Consider the following 22,279-nt stretch of genomic DNA (forward strand, 5'->3'; position numbering starts at 1 on the left):
TGTGCTCTTTGATCTTCATCAGTAAATGTTTTAAGTCCTCTTCACTTTCAGCAAACAAGGTTGTATCATCTGCATATCGCAGGTTGTTAATGAGTCTTCCTCCAATCCTGATGACATATTATTCATTATAGAACCCAGATTCTCATATTATTTGCTCAGCATACAGGTTGAATAAGTATGGTGAAAGAATATAACCTTGTCACACATCTTTCTTCATTTTAAACTATTCAGTGTTCCCATGTTCTATTCAAACAACTGCTTCTTGGTCCAGGTACAGATTCCTCATGAACACAATTAAGTGTTCAGGAATACTCATACTTCACAATGTTCTCCATAGCTTGTCATGATCCACAAAATTGAAAGCCTTTGCATAGTCAATAAAGCACAGGTAAACATCTTCCTGATATTCTCTGCTTTCAGCCAAGATCCATCAGACATCAGCAGTGATATCCCTCATTCCACAGCCTCTCTGAATCCGGCTTGAACCTCTGGACATTCTCTGTCAATGTATGATTGTAGCCGTTTCTGTATTACCTTTAGCAAAATTTTACTTGCATGGGATATCAAAGAGATTGTCTGTTTAGCTCTTGCATACATGATTGAAAATACCATGGCTTGTGGCCAGCTCATCTTAGTTCTCAAACTGACATCTTTGCTTTTTAACACTCTAAAGAGGTCTTTTGAAGCAGATTTGCCCAGTGCAATACATCATTTGATTTCTTGGCTGCTGCTTTCATCAACATTGATTGTGGATCCAAGTAAAATGAAATCCTTGACAACTTGAAACTTTTCTCCATTTATCATGATGTTTATTGGTCCAGTGGTAAGGATTTTTGTCTTGCTCATGTTGAAGTGTAATTCATACTGAAGGCTGTAGTTTTTGATCATCAGTATTTGCCTCAAGTCCTCTTCACTTTCAGCAAGCAAGGGTGTGTGGTCTGCATATCACAGTTTACTAAATTTTCTTCCAATCCTGATGCCTTGTTTTTCTTCACATAGTCCAGCTTCTCTGGTTATTTGCTCAGCATACAGATCAAATAAGTATAGTGAAAGAATATAAACCTGATACACATCTTTTTTTATTTTAAACCATGCAAGTACTCCTTTGTTCTGTTTTAAAAACTGTCTCTTGGTCTATATTACAGGTTCCACATGGATAAAATTAATTGTTCCAGAATTGCCATTCTTTGCAATGTTATCCATAATTTGTTATGCTTCACATAGTTGAATGCCTTTGCATAATCAATGAAATAAACCTACGCATCTTTCCAGTATTCTCTGTTTTCAGTCAAGATCCATCTGAAATCAGCAATCATATCCCTTGTTCTATGCCCTCTTCTGAATTCAGCTTGAATTTCTGGCCGTTCCCTATCTATGTACTGCTGTAAGTGTTTTTTAATTATCTTCAGCATAATTATACTTGTGCGTGATATTAATGGTATTGTTCGATCATTTTCACATTCTGTTGGATCACTTTACTTTGGAATGAACACAAACATAGATCTCTTCCAGTTGACTAGCCAAATTTCTTGGCAAAGACAAGTGAGCACTTTCAACACTGCATCCATTAGTTGAAATATTTTAATTGGCATTCCTTCAATTCCTGGAGCCTTGTGTTTTGTCATTGCCATCAGCACAACTTGGACTTTTTTCTTTCAGTACCATTGATTCTTGATTATATGCTGCCTTCTGAAATGGTTGAACATCAGTCATTTCTTTTCAGTTCTGTGATTCTATTTATTCCTTCCATCTTTTTTTTTTTTCCTTAAATGTTTTATTGTGAATTATGTGCTAGTTTACATGGGAGAACTTTAGTTTTACATTCATTCTATCGTATATTGTCTCATTGCCATGGTTGCAATCCCCTCCATGCAATCCTTCCCCCGTACCCCCCAGGTCCATCTTTTCTTATATTTCCTTTACATTCAATATTTTGCCCATAGAATTCTTCAATACTTCAACTTGGGACTTGAAATTTTTCTTCAGTTCTTTCAGCTTAAGAAATGCTGAACATGTTCTTCCCTTTTGCTTTTCTAGCTCCAGATTTATTTCATTATAATACTTTCTTCTATCTCCTCAAGCCACCCTTTGAAATCTTCTGTTCAGCTCTTTAACTTCATTTCTTCCATTTGTTTTAGCTAATAAGTAACAAACTAGTCAGTGAAAATGACAAGATTTGAATTTGGGACTATCTGATTCTATGAATGTTTGTTTCCATCTCAACACATTGCCTCACCAAGATATCTGTAGAAATATGATTAAGAAACTTTCTTTGAAATGTTACCCTTTTTTTGTGTTTAAATTTGTTGTTAGCACTGGATTAGAAATATTAATCATTTTTTTTCTTTATAGGGAATAAATGGAAAAGATGGATTACCAGGTGCTAAGGTACGGGAAATACTATTTAAAATAAAAGTTCAAATGCATAACTGCATCCAGAGTGGTTGTCAGCATTTAGATCAATCAGACTGATGAAGAATCTTGATAAGCAATGATGTTTCAGTTTTGACATCTGTTTTTCAGGGCATCATGGGCAAGCCTGGAGATAGAGGCCCCAAAGGAGAACGTGTATGTATATTACTATTATGATCATTATTTAAGATCGTCTGTTAAAACTGTCCTGTCATTTGGACTTACATAAATATGTATGGATACTCCTATAATTCTCCCAATAGAAATAAAAAAGGAAGAAAAGTATCTGTCTCATTGGTTATTATAGAGATAAGTACTATTGGTATTTGGGGCATATTTCCAGTTCTCTTATGCTAATGAATAGTCTACATACACATTTAAATATACCAACAGGAGCAAATATATGCTTTCCCAAAAATGGGATCATACTGTTTTGTAAATTACTTTTTTCACCTATCAATATAGAAAAACGATCTTCCCATGTCAGTAAATAAAGATACTCATTTAATTTTAATGACTACATGTTTTTCTATTTGAATATAGTTTATTTCACTTATCTGGTTGTCCTTTTCTCAGCATTTGGTTCCTTTCTAGTTTTCATAATAAAAATCATTTCAATGAAAGGCCTTATTAAATCACATAATAATGTTAAAGATTGTATTTCTTTTATATATGATCAGAGTATTGATCAAGTGTGCTTATATTTGTCTTTTTCCTTCTTTTCTATGCATGTGAGTTGTTGTTGTTAGTAACTTCAGATATTTTTCCAATATGAGCAAGCTTGGTATGCCTGTATGAAAGATACCTTTTTATAACTGAGAGAGTAGCATTAATATTTGACCCATCTGTTTCTATTCTTTCTACATGTCAGAAGATGGTTCTCTTCCTTCTGTGATCATATACAGTTCTGTCATTTTGTTCTCTTTTCTTTTAATTAAGAGAAGTTTGGCTTTCTGCAGAAAATTCACAAATCAAAGAATAATACAGTGAAATTTAGGCCATCCTCTTCTTATTTGGGATGAACATCACAAATGTTGTGAAAGTTGTGGAAGTGAATATTTGAAATATCTGTAACTGAAACTCCTACCATGAAATGTTTATCTCTTTCTTTCTCTCTCTCATCCGTCCCTCATAGTCTCAGCACATAGTCACAGATGGCAGTAGACACATTGTGAAATCAACGATCGCTTTAAAGGAACCTTCTGATCAGGTTCAGGCGCATCGTAATCTTCCTGACATATTATGATTCACCTTGCTTATAGATTTGCATTACAGTTCATTCATGTAACTGAGTAAATGACCCCAGTTATGTCTCCATTCCACAACTAATCCCATCTTTTGGACCATTCCAAAGACTAGCTCTTTCACCTTTCTGGGTTGTATATATTTAGAACACAAGTGCATACATGCATGCATACACATATAAAAACAAGTACAGAAAACAAATCCAAAGCATTGAATACAGATCAAACATTAAGGGGGAAAGCAGGTGGGGGCAGGGCACATGATTTAAGAGAGTCTGAATATCCTAAAGTTCTTATGAATGAAAATCCTCCACCATGAAATCCTCCTAATGATCTTTCTTTATTATTCCAAAGGACAACAGGCTCGACTAACATTGACTAGCAATAGTGCTACCACTCTAGACTGACAACCATATACAACTAACATTGTCACTAACTTCTATTGAGTTCTTTCAAGGTCTCAGATGCCATATTAAGCATTTTACTTAGGTTAATTCATTACTTTCTCAACTTTACCCTACAAAGTAAATAATCCTGATTTATTCACTTTATGAAGCTAAGAAGTTTAAGTAGCTTATCCAGGATCCCATGGTTTTTAAGTATTGGTCAGAATCCAGAACCTTTGCACTTCACCAGAACAGATGTGGTTCTAAAACAGATCACTCTTTATTATCTTTTTTAATAGGGTGACCAGGGAATTCCAGGAGACAGAGGCCCACAAGGTGAACGGGGGAAACCAGGTATTCCAGGCATAAAGGGGGCCACAGGTCCTGAAGGGCCTCCAGGAAACAAGGGCTCCATGGGATCCCCCGGCCACCAAGGCCCTCCAGGCTCTCCAGGCATCCCTGGTACTCCGGTAAGTGGTGATTGTTGTTGTTATGTGCCGTCGAGTCGGTTCCGACCCATAGCGACCCTGTACAGGGTTTCCGAGGGTGTAAATCTTTACGGGACTAGAAAGCCTCATCTTTCTCCCGCGGAGCGGCTGGTAGTTTCGAACCACTGACCTTAAGGTTCGCAGTCCAATTCGTAACCACTATGCTACCAGAGCGGTGATTAGAGCCCAGGATATCCTGGCTTACGTTGTTAAGTGCCGTCGAGTAGGTTCCATCCTATAGCAACCTTGCGGTACAAACTGACCTTGCAATCCAGCACATTAACCCACAGTGCCACACCAGGACTCCATCCTGACTTATAGCCACCATGTATCACTTCTACAATGAAAGTAATCAAGGTGGTGGTAGTGGTGGTTATGTGCTACCAAGTCGGTCCTAAGTCATAGCGACCCCGTATAGGGTTTCTGAGACTGTAAATCTTTATGGGAGCAGAAAGCCTAATCTTTCTCCCTTAGAGCAACTGATAGATTGAAACTGCTGATTTTACAGTTAGTAGTTGTTGTGAAGTGCCATCGAGTCGATTCCGACTCATAGAGACCCTGTATAGGGTTTTCAAGGAGCAGCTGGTGAGCTTGAACCGCCTACCTACAGTTCAAACAGCTTTGCAGACTGGCGCATTAACCCCACAGCGCCACACGAGGACTCCGCTCATAATCCACTACACTACCAGGGCTCCTTGAAAGCAATCATGACAATATTTTATTAAATAAAAGGAGCCTCAGCTGGTCTCCATGAAAGTATCAAGTCTTTCCTAATTGTACAAAGCCATGTTTCTCTGTTTAATAGGAATATAATCATATTTATTTAAAGTTACGTACCTCTGCTAAGCAGAGTAGGGGTTAAATTGTTGCTGCCATGTTAATATCTTTATGTTGTTGTTGTTAAATGCCACTGAGTTGGTTTCAACCCATAGCAACTCTGTATAGGGTTTACAAGGAGCTGTTGGTGAGCTTGAACCACTGACCTTGTGACTCAAACTGACTTTGCAGTACAGTGCATTAATCCATAGTACCACACCAGGACTCAAACATCTTCATAACACTGTTGAAATTCTGTGAAATTAAGTACTAGTAGAAATTTCCCCTAATTGTATAAAATCATGTCTGTTTAGTAGGAATATGTTCATATTTAAGTTATGTACCTCAGCTAAGCACTTACTATATACATTACTTCATTTGATCGTTAGATCTCATCTGGGAGGATAGATCTTCTTTCCATCTCACTTTTATAAATGCAGGATTTGAGACGGACTTTTCCAAGGTCACCGAGTTATTAGTTTGTATCCAAGTCTGGCTGCCTCCTAAACAAGTCTCCCAAACATTATCAATAATGTCTCCTTACACGACACAGAAAACACACATCTGTTTCATATTAATACTCCATTTTGTTTCATATTAATACTCCATTTTGTTGAATAGCAGGTGTGCAAATTTGCCCTTGTAGTGTTTTGAAGTGGAAATCAGTTAAGACAAGAAAAAGTGTTTGGTGAAGGAATCAATGTCTTTCTTAATGTCATCCAGAGGAGTGATGGGTGACCATTCAGCAGGGGAACTTAATCTGAAATATCCATCAAAGAGTAAAGGAGTTAAGGAAAAATATTACCTCATGAGTTACTTTCTGCAGATAACCAAGCAGCTATAGGGCCAAATCAGGCTTTCATACTTTTGTCCATTCTACCTAAGCAATACTGGATTAAGTCTGCATAACTTGAGCTCTCGGTGCTGTGCCATAACTAGTTTTCCTGCCTGATGTTGTGAACATGAATTCAAGTTCATTTTTACCATACACAGTGAAAATTAGATACTAAAAAAGGCTGTTCTTGGAACTATTTTATTCTACAAAATTAATCACTTCACAAACCTATCAAAAACCTTTCATGCCATACTTACATCCCAGGTAGTCACGATATGCAAAGAAAAGAATATTTCTAAATGTTATTCATCATGAAAAATGATAGCTACCTTTTAAAATATTAAGATACTTTAATAAAATATTTCTATTATAAATGCTAGATTCTTTGTCAAATGCATGTAGATTAATTTGGCATGAGATTTAAAATTCAGCTGACACCGTTTATCTACTTTCCTTTAACCAGGTTTCATAATTATATTCTATTTTTAAAAATAAGCAAAACTACGTAGTACTTACATGTTTTAATGTGCAGTTGCAGAATAAACTTTACTATACACAGGTAAAATTTAGTAAATTGTAACCCATGAATAAAATAACATTTAAAAATGTAATTAAGCATAATCGAAGTTCTATTCCAGATTCACTTCCTTTGAAAACACCTAGTAATTAGTCTAGCCCCAGTGTGGCACTGTGGGTTAATGCATCAGACTACAAAGCCGTTTGAACTGCAAGGTCTGTGGTTCAAGCTCACCAGCTACTCCTTGGAAATCCTATTCAGGGTCACTATGGTTTGGAACCAACTCGATGGCACTTAACAAGTAACAGTTGGAGTCCTGGTGTGACGCTGTAGGATAAACACTGAACTGCTAAGTCCAGGATTGGTCATTTAAACCCACCAACCAGTCCCTGGAGACCAGAGATGCTATGCAATGTCTCTATGAAACAAAACCCACTTGATGGCACAACATCAGCAACACTTATTATATCTGCAACAGTTATTATTGTTGTTAAGTGTTAAGTCGTTACAACCCTGTATAGGATTTCTGAGAAGCAGCCGATGGGTTTGAACCACCAACCTTGAGGTAAGAGTCCAGTACTTATCCTACAGTGCCACACCAAGACTTACACACCTCAACTTCTTCCAGCATTTAATCAAACACAAGAGGTGGTGGTGGTGTGCCGTGGAGTTGATTCCAACTCATAGCGACCCTGTACAGGGTTTCTGAGGCTGTAAATATTTACGAGAGCAAAAAGCCTCATCTTTCACCCACGGAACAGCTAGTAGTTTCGAACTGCTTGAGGTTATCAGCCCGACTCGTAACCACTACACTATCAAAGTTCCTTAAACACAAGAGATACTTATTGCCTAACATAGTTAATGTCCAAAAGCATTTGGTTTGATAAATATTTCAAGTCTACCTACCAACCCAGTATTTCTATTCTTTATTCATTTGTCCTATGATCTCGTTTAACAGATCACGTTTTCCCTCTTTAGGTTGATGCAGTTTCATTTGAAGAAATAAAGAAGTATATCAATCAAGAGGTCTTAAGGATCTTTGAAGGTTAGATTTACTTAATAACATTTCCGAGTGTTCCACCTATTCCCTTGATGTGTGAAAATGATCTGAAATTTATGATTCTTTACATATTTCCTCTGGCTGCTTTCATGCTATAGTGATAGAATTAAGGATGATAATAAGGACCTTGTTGTAGTTAAGTGCTGTCGAATAGGTTTCAACTCACAGTAAATATGTATAGGGTTTCCGAGGAGCAAATGGTGAGTTTGAACCACTGACCTTGAGGTTCAAAACAACCTTGCAGTCCAGTGCATTACCCTACAGCACCATAACCTGAGAACTGAATACGTACTTTCTGATCCACTAAAGAAAAAAGTTTGCTAGCCCCTGATCATATACTTCAATGATACAGACTCAGACAGCATTTTTTTCTTTTAAAAGCATTCATTTTGAATTTTTAATTAATAACCATACAGTTTCATACAAACTCTTAAAAATTAGGTATTTTTTTCATTTTGGACCTGTTTGTTTGTTTTTAAGTATATGATATTATGTGGTTTATTTTCCTATTAAGATTCAGGTAATTTATACTCATACACTGTTCCAAACTGAAGCTATCAGAAATGTTTTCTCTTGCTGTAGGGCAGATTGGCAGACTTTATAACTTTGTATCATCTCTTAATTTTATAATGTCTTCCTTCTAGGTATTGATAGAAATGTTGGATGAGAGCCAAGGATTAGACCTTTTTAATACCATTGGATTCTTCCTGCCTACTAGCAAATAATGTATTAGTATATTAAGTGTTCTCAGAATTTGTATGTTGTTGTTGCTAGTTGCCATTGAATTGATTTCAACTCATGCTGGCTCTAAGTGTGCAGAGTCAAACTGCACTTCATAGCTTTTACAAGGCTGTTGTAACCTTGTGGAAGCTGACAGCCAGGCCTTTCATGCTAGGTGCCTCTGGGTGGTTTTACACCACCAATCTTTGGTTAATAGTCTAACATTTAAGAATTTGTACCACTCTACATTTCTTAGTCTAGTCACAAAGATATCAGATTTTGTCAAGTGGTGATTTTCTAAAGATCATTAAGATTAAAGGGAGTCCTGGTGTGACGCTGTGGGATAATGAACTGGACCACAAGGTCAGCAGTTCAAATTTACCAACCGCTCCTTGGAAACCCTATACAGGGTAACTATGAAAGAACTGACAATAACATTGAGATTAATAGAGTGGGAATTATTTGTCTTTAGAAAATAAATCCACATTGGCTCCATGGGTTATTGAATTTTACCAGGAATAAGATTACAAGAGCCCAAATCCATCTTTTAATGCTGTAAACATGTAATCAGGTACTCTCCACAGAGCTCTGATTATTTAAAATAGGGATTAGTATTGTGGTTATTGTTAACTGCTGTCGAGTCAGTTCTAACTCATAGAGATCCTGTATAGAGTTTCCAAGGAGCAGCTGGTGAGTTTGAATTGCTGACTTTGGGGGTTGCTTTTAGGGACCAAAATATCAATGTTTGGGGACACTATCTTGTCTCACTTGAGCACCGGACACACAGAAGAGTAACACTGGATTTTGCATTGTTTTTCTTTAGTCACATCAGTGACAGAACGGGAAAATAAATGCTATTATTTTTAGTTTTTTAAGATCATGAATTCATGGTGTTCATTTCACTTTAACTTTATCTCTACTAAATGTATTTACTTTTCTCTAACATGATGGTTGATTAATTGTCCACTCCTCTCTAGAATAACCAGTTTTTCATCGTATTTATAATGTTGTCCTTCAATTTAGATCTCTCTTTTTAGTTTCTTTAATCAAACATCATGGAATGGGCTTCAGATATTTTAATCCAAATGTTTTCCCCCACTAAGCATCAACTGTCTGAAAAGTAATGACATCTCAAGCTCTCTAGCAACACTGAAAACTAGAGTCCCAAAGGCAATACAAGCTACATAACTTACGGCACCTGGTACAAAATGAAAATGTGAGGCTCCTTGCTTAAAAATTACTAAAAATGTTAAGACAGCAATAGAAGAGCTTTAACCAAGTGCAGGGCCCGTCTCGGGTGAGACCCAGTGTGGAAATTAATGAAGCAGACCCTGAGCACAGAGCACCTAAGATCTCAGGGAGCACCCACACCTCCAGTATACCACAACCATGAAAAGAGACTACTGGCAAATACAAGTGTTTGAATAGTAATCTAAAATTCTCTTTGATTCTTCATTTCCATGGACTTTGCTGTCCTTAAGTGTCTTTTATTTCAGGCAATTTAAACATTGAATTTTAATGCTTCAATGGGTTTTGAATACATATATCCCATATTTCAGTAATTCCCTTACTCTACTTTTTAAAAAGTTAATCTATAATGTCAGAAAATGTAAGCATTTCAAAATGAAAGATATTCATTTTATAAGGAGCCCCTGGGTGGTATAAAGGGTTAACATGTTAACCAAAGTGTGAAAACCCTGTGGATCACACTTCTACTCTGACACACGTGGGTCTCCATGAGTCAGAGTCAGCTCTATGGAAACCGGTTTTCTGGTTTGTCGCTTCTATTCCTTGGACCTTGGAATAGGGAAGGTCTCTGGTAGCCTGCCTTTACATTAAGCAGAGGAGACGCTGGTACTTTCACCTGGGAAGGCTCTGAGTTGTCCACTCCCAGGACATTCTGGGGTTCCTACCACAAAAGGCTGTCAGCCTCCACTTCTCCTCTAGGTCCTTCGCCTCTTCCTTCCTGTCCTCTTTCCTCTCACAGAGAGCCTCCTGCCTGGAAGCTGAGTGAATCCAAGCTTTTTCCATGTATTCTGGGTCTTCCGATCCTTTCTAACTGCCCCTCTCAGTCTCCTCCAGGCTGACTGGGTCTCTCTGGAAGACAGTACTTCCTTAAAAGCCACAGACATCTTGGCCTCAGTAAATATCCCAAAGAAATCCAAAAGAACTAAAACATTATTGGTGAGACTTCCAGTCTCTGAACCTGTGAATGTGATAGCCCCTTAGCTCTTATCTGTTGGCACCAGGCCGGCAAAGCTATCTGCTACCAAACAAATTTGCACCTGAAGCCCACAATGAGTTATTTAGCACTTTAGTTCATTTAGTCCCAAGGTCATTTCAAATTTAGTACATTTGATTTTGATTTCCCACTTAGAAGTTTCCTTTTCCTTGGCATTTGAAAACCATTTGCAAAAAAAAAAAAGGAAAAAGAAAACCTCAAGTTTCCACAAATCATAGAGCTCCAAGGTCACACAGTTCACTTGTTCAAAAAGCTTTTTCTGTAAAATCAAAGATCAATTTTCATACATAAAATAGCTACAGCTAAGCAGCACTAAAACTTAGCTATCTCCCATCTGTCTGCTTCTCAATTAGCTATTCGCAGAGAGCTGTGCAAATGGCAGCATATATTCATCCTTGCTCCACTCGCCTTCTTCATATCCACGGCCTCTGAGCAAGTCCTGCTCAGCAAGTCACTGGCTGTCAGTGGGGTTTTGAGGAAATCCTTGGTGATCCTACTCCACCGGTTTATCATTCCAGGTGTCTATAATGTGGACCTCCTTTTGAAACCCTAGACTAGACCCAAAACGTGGGCTGGCCTCCTTACACTTCTCAAGCCCCTTTTGGCAATCCCAGGTGTTCTCACTGAAAAAACTCTTCTATGGATCTCACATGTTGAACAGTCTACAAGCCATCAATCCCTCCTTCAGCTTCCTGACATCACATCCCAAACCTAACTAAGATTGTTGGTGGTGGTGATGGTGATGGCGATAGTGTGCTGTGGAGTCGGTTCTGACACCTTGTATAGGGTTTCCGAGGCTGTAAATCTTTATATGAGCAGAAAGCCTCATCTTTCTCCCACAGAACAGCTGGTTCTGTTGAACTGCTGACCTTGAGGTTAGCAGCCCAACTCATAACCACTACGCTACCAGAGCTCCTTAACTAAGGTTGAGGAAGGTCTGTTTCCACTAACCCCAAGTCTGGACTTCAGGTGGAATGCACCCACTCTAAGGCTGATTAACTTTCTAATATGATTGGCAAGATAGATGCTATGTATCACTCTTAGGTTCTTTTGTCTTTATGAGGGTTTTGTAACTTCCTATGTTGCTACCCACACAAATTAGTGTACTAGAAGAGCTGGTAAGTTTAATTCTTGTATAACAGCTTCTTATTATGCTTGAAAATTCATATCACCATTCAGGAAGAATTTACCAATCTATGCAAGAATGTGTACAAAAACCTTATTCTCTTAGTTCTTGCATCAAATATGGAACCAACAAAGCCATACCTGCAACTGCAGGAGAAAAGGAAGGTCAGGGCTATGTGTTCTTACACAATATTCTGCCTCCAGGTTTCCAGAGTTCAGGAAAGTTCTTTTTCCTATATTCTTTCTCTCTCTCTGTATGTGCATATCCCTGTTCTCTTGTTGCCAGCAACATCTCCTTTTGACTCTCTAAGATTAAGATTTAATCATATATGTGTGTATATATTTTCATATATGCAAGGGTAAATCAAAAAGTCTTGATGCTAGGGTTCTAGTTCATACATGCATGGGTTTATTCCACACAGAACATTTTAAAATGTGTCTTTGAGACCAGCGGATGACTGCAGACAAGTTCTCTCAGTCATACACTTGTCTTAGTCTCATCAGGGTGCCTTCGAAAAAAGTACAATAAAAACAATGCTTTCTGAGGGGATCTGCCAAGCCAGTTAAATTCAAGACAGAGAGGTCAGCTCAGAAAGTTATGGTGAATGATTTAGAGAACTCTAAAGGAAGAAGCTCTGGTAGCATAGTGGTTACAAATCAGGCTGCAAACCTCAAGGTCAGCAGTTTGAAACTACCAGCTGTTTCACAGGAGAAAGGTAAGGCTCTCAGCTCTCATAAAGATTTACAGCCTCGGAAACCCTGTACAGGGTCACTATGAGTTGGATCTGACTCCACGGCACATAACCACCACCAGCAAAGGAATAATCTTGATAAATTTTCTCAAAGGACACAGTACAATCACAGGAGCTTTATTAGGAAGTTTTTAAAAATGGAAAACTGCATTGGTGAAAAAAAGACCAGGAAAGTTGCACAAAGCAAATGTTTTCATCACAATGTACATGCTCATTCTTTGAAGGTAGCAAAGGCTGTTCTTACAAGAGCTTCCTTGGGAAATTTTACCCCATCCACTCTACAGACTGGATCTTGCCCCTTCCGAATTATTTTTGTTCCCCAAACTCAAAAACCATTTAAAAAGGAGCACAATGTGAATCCCTTGAAAATGCCAATATTGCTATTTTGATGTAGTGTAAATCAAAAAGCACAGAATTCTTGGGGAAAGGGTTAAAGAGATGAAAGCACTGCCTTCAGAGTGTATAGACCAAGATGGAGGACATGTCGAGAAACAATAGTTACACACTTTGATATTTTTGCTTAAAAAAGGTTTCTCTGATTTTGTAACAATACTTTTTTTTAAATTTATGTTCATACACATCATTGATAGTTATAATTTTTTTTAAATAGTTAATGAAACATAAATTTGCTTCTTTCTATATCTTTGTTTGGGTCTGTACCATTCAGTTGATAGGATTACCTTGGTGACTGGTGATCCTTGGTTGTCTGTTTATATATAAGAACAAGTTCTAAAGCACTGAAAGTGAGTCTTGCCAGCCAACAGCTTCACTGCACGATAGTCTGACTAGTTTTCAATTGAAGGACTTTCCATGTCAGCATCTTTAAGTCTGCCCTCTTAGGCTGATTCCCCAAAGGTAATGCTTCAATTTCCTGCGTGGCTGTCATCATTTGCAACTAAAAGGAGGAAGTAGGCTGGGTCATCAGTGAGCAATGTGTAAATGCTCACTTATTTTTTATGGAAGCCTCAAACTCAAGGAAGTCTGGAGTCCCCACAGCGGAGACCCTCTAGCTACTGTCTTTACATAATAAAGTCATAGTCTTTTGCTAGGGCTCTGGGAGGGGCTTAGAGTAGAGAAAGAGATCTAGGAACTTTGACAACTTCTTTAACAGGCGTACAACCGATTTTCTTTATGTTAGTTCCTCCTCCTTAACTTCACAGCCAGAATTTACTTGTACTTTGACTTCCTGAAACTTTTGAGGATTTTGTGATATAAATCAGCTGCTTCCCAGCTTCTAGTGAAAGGGTTTTGAATCTATAAAGTTATATCTCACAAGCCATCTGGTTCTCAGTTTCCAAAATTTTGTTTCTGTTGTCTCTTCTGTTCTACACTTTGTTGTGATTTTATGGCTTTTAAAAATACCTTACAACTGATTTGCAGGAATCCAAGTGGGAGATAAAGTGTAAGCATGGGCTCAATTCAACATGTTTCCCCGTGGTAGCAATGCAAAGTAGCATACTTACAAAGATGGCAAAGTTGAAGCCATAGGCAAATGTAGCAACAACAACATCTGGGTCATGATAAGCCACAAAATAAGTATGATGCCACTCTGTTAACAGTTAAAATGAACCTAGAAAATAATTACTAGCTATAGCTAGTAATTCTTCTTCTTCTTCTTCTTCTTTTTTTTTTTTTTTTTACATTTAAGAGACATATGGAAAAGTGAAACCAAAATGTTATTTACAAAATAGATTTCCAAGTCTATGAATAAAAGTTATTTAGCTGAGGCCTAGAAGTTAACAGTATCATCAAATATATGACCAATTTCCTAAGGGAAATACTCATTAACTACTCTATTTCCATAACTGGGTAACAAAATAAGTTGAAGTTGTACAAGAAAATGAATCATTAAACATTGGAATGAGCATTAGGAGAAAAAAGAATGTGTTTCTATCTTAGCAAATATTTACAAGGGTTACCTGTGAAAAGTCTGCTTCTAATACTTCGCTCAGATCAAGGTTGATGTAGACCAAATGATATTTAAATGTATCTTCCTTCTCCATATGATGCACTTTGTAATCACATTAATATTAATGTTTGCATGCTATTCATGAACCCATTTTCCAAGGAAGCCAAGCCGTTGGCCTAATTTGTTAGAACGACTGCTATGAGTTTGCCTTAGCAGATGGAATATAAATGTTTGGTTTATACAAGCTTCTATCTGAACTCTTTAATTTCCTGCCTCATTACAAAGTACAACTAAAAACAATTTAATTGACCAAAGATCCCTGAAAACAGAGGAAGGACAATTAAGAATATCGGTCTTTTGATTCATTTACAGACTAGAAGACATTATTTTGAATTATAGATCATTTTGGTAGGGTTCAGGAGAAGTAATAACTCTTATGCTAAATGATTATTTCTGAGCATATCTTAAAGCTAGATAATTTACAGCTAAAAGCAGTTATTTAAAAGGATTTTTTGTTTTGCTACAAATATTCACAGAAAAATGGAATTAAACAAGAGCAGAATTTTCCCACAAACTTCTGAAACTCTCTCAAACATTAGGAATTTAATTCATACTTAAGAAAGCAAAGGTATTAGTGTGAATATTTGTGTTTAGTATTGAAAGAGATATGCCTCAAATTAAGAAAAACTATTCTCATGTACATATCTTCTTTTATGTGCAAAACAACAAATAATATGGAAAGTTTTAAATGGTGACCATTGAATTTCATATTTGCTTAAATAATGCCTCCTTCATAATTCAGTATTTTACTTGCATTCATTATGATGATTTGTAACTATATATTAGCCACTATATATCGATAACTAGTTTGTTTTACTAGTTAAATTACTGGAAACTGAATGTATCAACATCGATAAAGTATAACCCAGGAGGAGAGGTAGGTAACAAAAGTTTTACCAGAGGGCAGGTAATTGGATATATGCATGACTCTGGCAGCAACATTTATCAGCTCCTCACTGGTCTGCCCATGGCTGTCCTCAAGTTATTGTGTAGCTGTGATTCTGGACCTGTGGATGCTAGATTTCTTTCCATTGTGCTAGGTTTGTGACTTAGGACTGTGAGTGTAGACTTGTTACACTTTCGAAACAATAGTGAATGCTCCACATTTGTTTGGGACTTTTCTCTTTAAAATTCTTTTTGAAAAGAAAGAAAGAAAAAAAAATACTGCCATGTATTGGAAGCAATTAACAATAAAATAACGATTGGAATTTATTTATTAAAAGGCCACAATTTTTCAAATTTTTTTTCTTTTTTATTGAAAGATCATAGAAAAACAGATTTTACTCTGGGGTCATTTACATTTGATGAAATATTTATAGAAGATGATGTCTTATTCAGAAAAATGTGCCTACCTTTGTCACTTAACTGAATGAACTAAACTTAGTGAAAAATAAGACAGAAGAGAATTACAATAACTTTTCATACCATATACAATAAAATCCAACCTTTGTTTTTTTTCAAGTGAGAGCTATAATATCTAATATCTGGCTGTCATCTTCTCTTATTAAATAAATGCTAATTTTATTAATAAGAAAGTATTATGGAACATTTGTCTGCACCAACCCAGGCTGATTTTTTTTTTATAATAAAAGTTCACTTTTTTATTACACACTAGATATATCCTTGAAAACATGTGAAAGTTAGTTTCACAAATGAAGTCATTTGAATTTACTAAACTATTTGCTTTGTGAAGAAATTATGTGCAAAAGAAAAAGAAATAGTGCAACTAATGTTTTCTGTTATGGTAAAAGATATTCCTTCCTCTGATTTTCTAATTTAAATCTAACAGCTCACAGATTGTTGTTGTAAAGCGCCACTGAGTCAGTTCCAACTCATATCAACCCGGTATAGGAATTTGAAGGAGCAGCTTGTGGGTTTGAACCACTAGCCTTGCAGTTTAGCAGTCTGGTGCTTATCCTACAGCACCACACAAGGACAAATAAATTAGGTTTGTTAAATGTAAAGTATATAAAATATAAATAAACCAAGAAAGTTTAAATAAAGAATTCAATAGTAGGTAATATCTATAATAGGCCTTGAATAAATTTGCATTAATGATTTTATCAAAATTCCATGAAGTAGTAAAATTTTTAATATGCTTTTGAGTAAAAATTAACTGAATAAATTAGTGAAGAATGGCCTACTTGGGATTAATAACCCAGAATTATATAATGACAATTATAATCCTAGAGTGATTTCCCCCCTCCCCCCCCCAAAAAAAAAAAGAAATTCTGAAAAGGACTATCTGGTAATTATGTCCTGTAACAGATTCCAATTAAAAAAATAAAGCAGATAATTTTCATGTTATTTGGGAGTTATAAAAACATGAAGAATCATTCTTACCTAGATTATAATCTTTTCCAGGCTCTCAGTAATTCCTGAACCAGTGTACTTAATGCAGAAAGTACAAAAGGTTCAATGCCGGGCCCTGTTTACAGAACTTTTTTTTTTTTTTTTTTTAATAACTTTGTTGTTAAGTGCCGTTGAGTCGGTTCCAACCCATAGCAGAGAGTGACTGGTGAGTATAAACCTCCGACTTTTCAGTTCAAACTAACCTTGTGGTCAAGCACTTATCCTACAGCACCATAGAATTTATTTTTGTTGGCTAGATAAGCACTGGACTGCTAACAACTAGATCAGCACTTCATACCCACCAGCCACTTCTTGAAAACCCCATACAGGGTCACTGAGTCAGAACTGTCTCAACAGCACTTAACAACAATAACAACCAAAAATATAGGAAGCATGGTGGCTCTGAAGGGTAAGCACAAGCATAAGGGACTGCAAACCATAAAGATGTTGGTTTGGAACCAATAGCCACTCACCGGGAGAAAGATGAAGCTTTCTGCTCTGCAAAGATTTGAAAAGTCGTTGAAACCCTATACAGAATCACTATGAGCAGAAACTGACACAATGGCACTTAACAACAAAAGCAACACCAAAAATATACCTTGTTTAGGAATTCATTTTATGGTGAAACCCATATTTATATTTTGATATGTTTTATTTGAAATTCCTTGTTTTCCAGATCTTCTAAGTTTCATAAGTTTCTAATCCACCAACTTTCTACTGTATACATTCACTTCCTCCTAAGAGCATTGGTGATTATTATTAAGTCAAAATGTAGACATAAACCTAAAAATTAAGTCCAGACTACATAAAAATTACCTCAAAACTATGGTGGCTTAAGACAACAAATATTTGTCATCGCATATTTTTCTGTGGGTCCAGATCTCGTAGCATGGCTTCATTGGCTGGCTTATTTGGAAGGGTGGTTCAGGATCTCTAAGGTGGTTGCAAACAGTAAGGGAGCCAGGGCTGCAATCAGCTGATGGCTTGAGTAGGGCTGGGAGATCCATTTCTGAGTTCATTCACATGGCTGCTGACAGGTGGCCTCCATCCACAGGATTTCTTGAGAGTCTTCACTACATGCCACTTGGCTTTCCCCAGAGTAAGCAATCCAAGAGAGAAGACAAAAGCCTCAGTGCCTTTGTCACCTATTCCTTCAACTTGCACACTATCAATTCTGCTTTTATTTTCTAGTCGTTAAAAGTGAGAAGACCAGCACTCATTCAAGAAGAGGGAAATTTGATTCCCCTTTAGAAGGCAGTGTCAAAGAATTTGTGAGCATGTTTTAAGTTATTATGTAGACATCCACAACATTGCTGAAAAATGCCTTTCAGTTATTATTTAAAATCATTTTTTTTAGTGTGAATCCAAAATAACAGCACAACTAAATTTTATTCTTCAAATCACCACCAGAGCTTAAATTAAATTCCAGGCTGGTAGTTTGTCTATTCAGAAAGCACTGAAATTCTCAGACCATCTGACCAACGTAGTATACCTTCATCTATATTCAAACAGTGTGTATTCAATCTTATTTGACCAATCAAAAAAACCCTCTCCACAGCTCAATTAGTGGTCAATTAGACATGTTTAAAATTAAAGCCAAATAGTTTATTTCATTGATTTTCATGTTAAAATAATCTGAAAAATGCTGATACAAAAAATTATCATTACCTGATATATTAACTGTTTTCTTTCATAAATGTGAAGAGAGGATGGCCGTGTTCCTGTCCCAACTCAAGCTTCCAGCAGCAATGTTGGCTGCTCAAGGTCATGGCAGGCCAGGTCCACCAGGGAAGGATGGGCTACCTGGGCCACCAGGAGACCCTGGACCCCAAGGTATGGTATTTGTTTACTGATTATTTTTCATATCTCTGTTTCTATAATATGATCACCACACTTAATGATATATGCATGTATATATAAATTAAAAATTAAATAGTATATATGCATATTTTGTTATTCGTGTTGGAGTCCTAGTGGCACAACAGTTAACTGCTTGGCTATTAACCAAAAGTCTGGTGGTTCAGACTCACCTAACTGCTCCACAGGAGAAAAACCTAGCAATCTGTTTCCATCAAGATTGCAATCAAGAAACCCCTATGGGGCAGTTCTACTCTGTCACATGAGTCAGAATCAACTTGACAGCATCCGGTAGCAACAATAATGATTAATATAGAATAAATCAATATTTGACATTTTGAAAATTGAATGATATGACTTGCTAATCTAAATGTTTCATTAATAATATTCATTATAGCAATAATATATACTTATAAATCATTATCTGGGAGTTTTAGAGTTGAATACCCTTCTATTTGGAGTCCTGGTGTGGTACTAAGGGTTAATGCGCTGGACTGCAAGGTTAGTTTGAACCATAAGGTCGGTGGTTCAAGTTCATCAGCGGCTCCTCCAAAACCCTATACAGGGTTGCTATGAGATGGAACTGACATCACGGCTCTTAACAACAGCCTTTCTCTTTTGCTGTAATTTAGACAGGAAGAATTGTCATTTTAGAATCTTAAAAAAACTGAGAAATTAGTATTAGGAGTGATTTTTTACCAAAATATGTTATGGAGAAATTTTAGGATATTTCTGCTTCTAATAAAGTTTATGGATGGTAACTTAATTTTAAGGAATTTCTCATAATCTATCTGAAAACTCCAGTGGAATTTACATGGCCAAAAATTCATTCCCACTGATGAGAATTTAGCAAGAATCATAATCTTAAAAACAGTTTGACAAAATTAAGCTGGTAAAGCCATTTTCTAGAAATATGTTCAGTAGCTTCAGCAAAGCAGCCAAACTGATGTTGGTTTAGAAGATTAACAATTCTGATCAGTAAAATTAAATCCAATGAGTCCATACACGGAATGATAAGACCTAGGAGTTTGTTTTACTTATGTTACCAGAGATGAACTGAGGACACTCCTTTAAAAGATTAAAAACAGTTTGTATAGAGGAGAAACAAGGAAGTTAGTGCCAAATTCACTTAGAAATGCAGCCCAAAATACAGCCAATGTAGATGATTCTGTTTCTTTCACTGGTGCCCCTTTCTCTCTGCATTCTAGAGCTTAGTTTTATGTAAGAAGTAACCTTAGTGACTACTGTGCCTTCCCTCACCAGTGTCCATCAGGATCTTAACTTATAATCACAACTGACGAATCTTACAGTTGTTTAGTTCTGAAACCCAAAAAGCGTACTGCCATTGAGTCAGCTCCAACTCACAGTGACCCAATAGGACAGATTAGAACTCTTTAGGGTTTCTGAGACTGTCAATCTTTACAGGAGCACACAACTTCATTTTTCTCCTACAGAGTGCCTACTGAGTTTGAACCACCAACCTTGAAGTCAGCAGCCCAATGCTTAACCCACTGTGCCACTAGGGCTCCTCAGTTCTGAAATCACACTAGTTTACAAAGTCTAAACAAGTTATTCTACATTTCTCTTAAATCATAGAATATTATGGAATTGGATGTAGTCTTTGTGTGTGCATTGTTGTATAGACAGTTAATTATTATTTCTCATTAGTTGGGTCTGTTCTAATGTCAGAGTACATGAGACTGGAGCGAGGAGCTTAGAAGCCCAGCTGAAGATGTATGATGCCTTAAAATATTCTTCACAAAGAATAAGAACTGTTGACACCAATAGAAGAAAAACCTTGGGACAGATGCTTCCAACAGCTGTAGTTGGAAAAGACAGGAACTAGAGAGAATTAGGGTTCTCAAGAAAAATAATTCTGAAACTGGAATCACACAACTGACATCCCAGTCACCTGTTTCACACCAAGAGCTGTCAGCAGACATACTTACTTGCAGATCTAGAAAGCTCAGTCAGAGACAACTAAATCAATGGGATTAGTGAAACATTTAGAAACAAGGTTTCTATTCACCAGTAGATTCACCTCCCCTTTTGTAAAGGATCTTTGCATGTTTTATCTGCTCCTCTGCAGAGGAGATGTACTATAGACAGCATCTATTCTTTATCAGGCATTTGGATACAGTTCTTCAATTTGAAAGATTTCTCTGTATGACTTCAACTTTTTAAAAAGTGATAAAACTTTTGTCCCATCATAGAGTTTCTGACAATAGGTATATCTTGAATATAACTTAACAGGTGTCTCCTCTACCTTTACATGAAACTTCCTTTTCAGGATTTGTTACATTTGTTGGAAATGCAGTAGAAAACAAAACTTGCAAAAAGTGGGATTTAGTTTTATGGAATATTTGCCAGCAGTCTTATTTTGCTGATATCCTGTCTATCTAAAGACACATACAAATGGGAAAGAAAGAAAGAGAGACAGACTGACAGAAAGAAAACAAGAGGCTGTTATTTTATTTTTGGCACATCTCCAGGAACACATAAAGAATGGAAGGGTTTTGCTCCAGCAGATTCATAGATATGAAGTGTTCAGAAGATTAAATTATGAATGTTACTTCAGAGCTTTTCTCTGTTTAAAAGTTTTGTCAAAAAGAAAAGATAAAATGCGTATCAAACCATTAGCCTCATGACCTTGTGAAGCTCAGATGCTATTGGTTGAATGCGGTCTATTCATGACGCACCATGATTGACTTTGAGAAAGACTTGAAATGAGAGATGCCACACAGAGGAAAGGAAATCTGGCTACTGAGCATGACATCAGTTAGATAATGGCTCTTTTGACGTTCGTTTAGTGGTTTTCTGAGGAAAAAAAGCCACCTCATCTAAAATTCAGTGGTTTGACTTAAAATGTTCTTTCTAAAAACAAACAAACCCAAAATCCAAGCCCAATGCCTTTGAGGCAATTCTGACTCTGTGAAGTGGAAGTAATCCTAGGATTTTCTTGGGTAGGCTGTTCAAGCTTACCAGCTGCTCTTGGAAACCCTATACAGGGATCAGAACTGACTCGATGGCACTAAACAACAATAGCAACAATGATTACAGATGCTGATTCCCAGACCTTTCTTCTGTAATGCCTCTGGGTGGGTTCAAGATATCATCATGTTTTAGTTTAGTAGTCAAACACAAACTATTTGCACCATGCTGGGACTTACATACTCTATGGAATATGTCCCTATTGCCTTACTGTCTTGAAGAAAGGACAGACATTTAAAAGGGTGTCAACGTTTCCTGTATTATTCTGAATAATAAGAGATGGGTAGAGGAAAATGAAAAATAGTGATAAAAAAAAGACTATCAGAATTACCTTACAACAAAGATCATTCCCACCCCCTCCATACGCAGAGTAGACAGGGATGGGCAACTTAGACATTTGCTATCCAAAATGGGAGGGGGGGGGCTACAAAGGCAAGAAGTGACTGGCTAACAAGCTTTCAAGAGGGAAGCTAGATTTATAGGGCATGGAGGAAGGTAGAATCTCCACTGAGT

The 22,279-nt window shown here is 36.9% G+C and overlaps 1 protein-coding gene across 1 annotated transcript in view; it reads left to right on the top strand.

Moving 5' to 3' along the window:
* COL19A1 (collagen, type XIX, alpha 1) overlaps nt 1–22,279 on the top strand; it is a 506,470-nt gene that overhangs the window by 476,700 nt on the left and 7,491 nt on the right. The window contains exons 48-52 of the mRNA XM_006835782.1: nt 2,353–2,388; nt 2,524–2,568; nt 4,342–4,512; nt 7,677–7,743; nt 18,623–18,751. Of these exons, the coding sequence (XP_006835845.1) occupies nt 2,353–2,388; nt 2,524–2,568; nt 4,342–4,512; nt 7,677–7,743; nt 18,623–18,751 (448 nt within the window). The remainder of the gene's footprint in view (nt 1–2,352; nt 2,389–2,523; nt 2,569–4,341; nt 4,513–7,676; nt 7,744–18,622; nt 18,752–22,279) is intronic.

The sequence above is a fragment of the Chrysochloris asiatica genome, unplaced genomic scaffold, assembly GCF_000296735.1.
Source record: "Chrysochloris asiatica unplaced genomic scaffold, ChrAsi1.0 scaffold00019, whole genome shotgun sequence".
Taxonomy (NCBI): Eukaryota; Metazoa; Chordata; class Mammalia; order Afrosoricida; family Chrysochloridae; genus Chrysochloris; species Chrysochloris asiatica.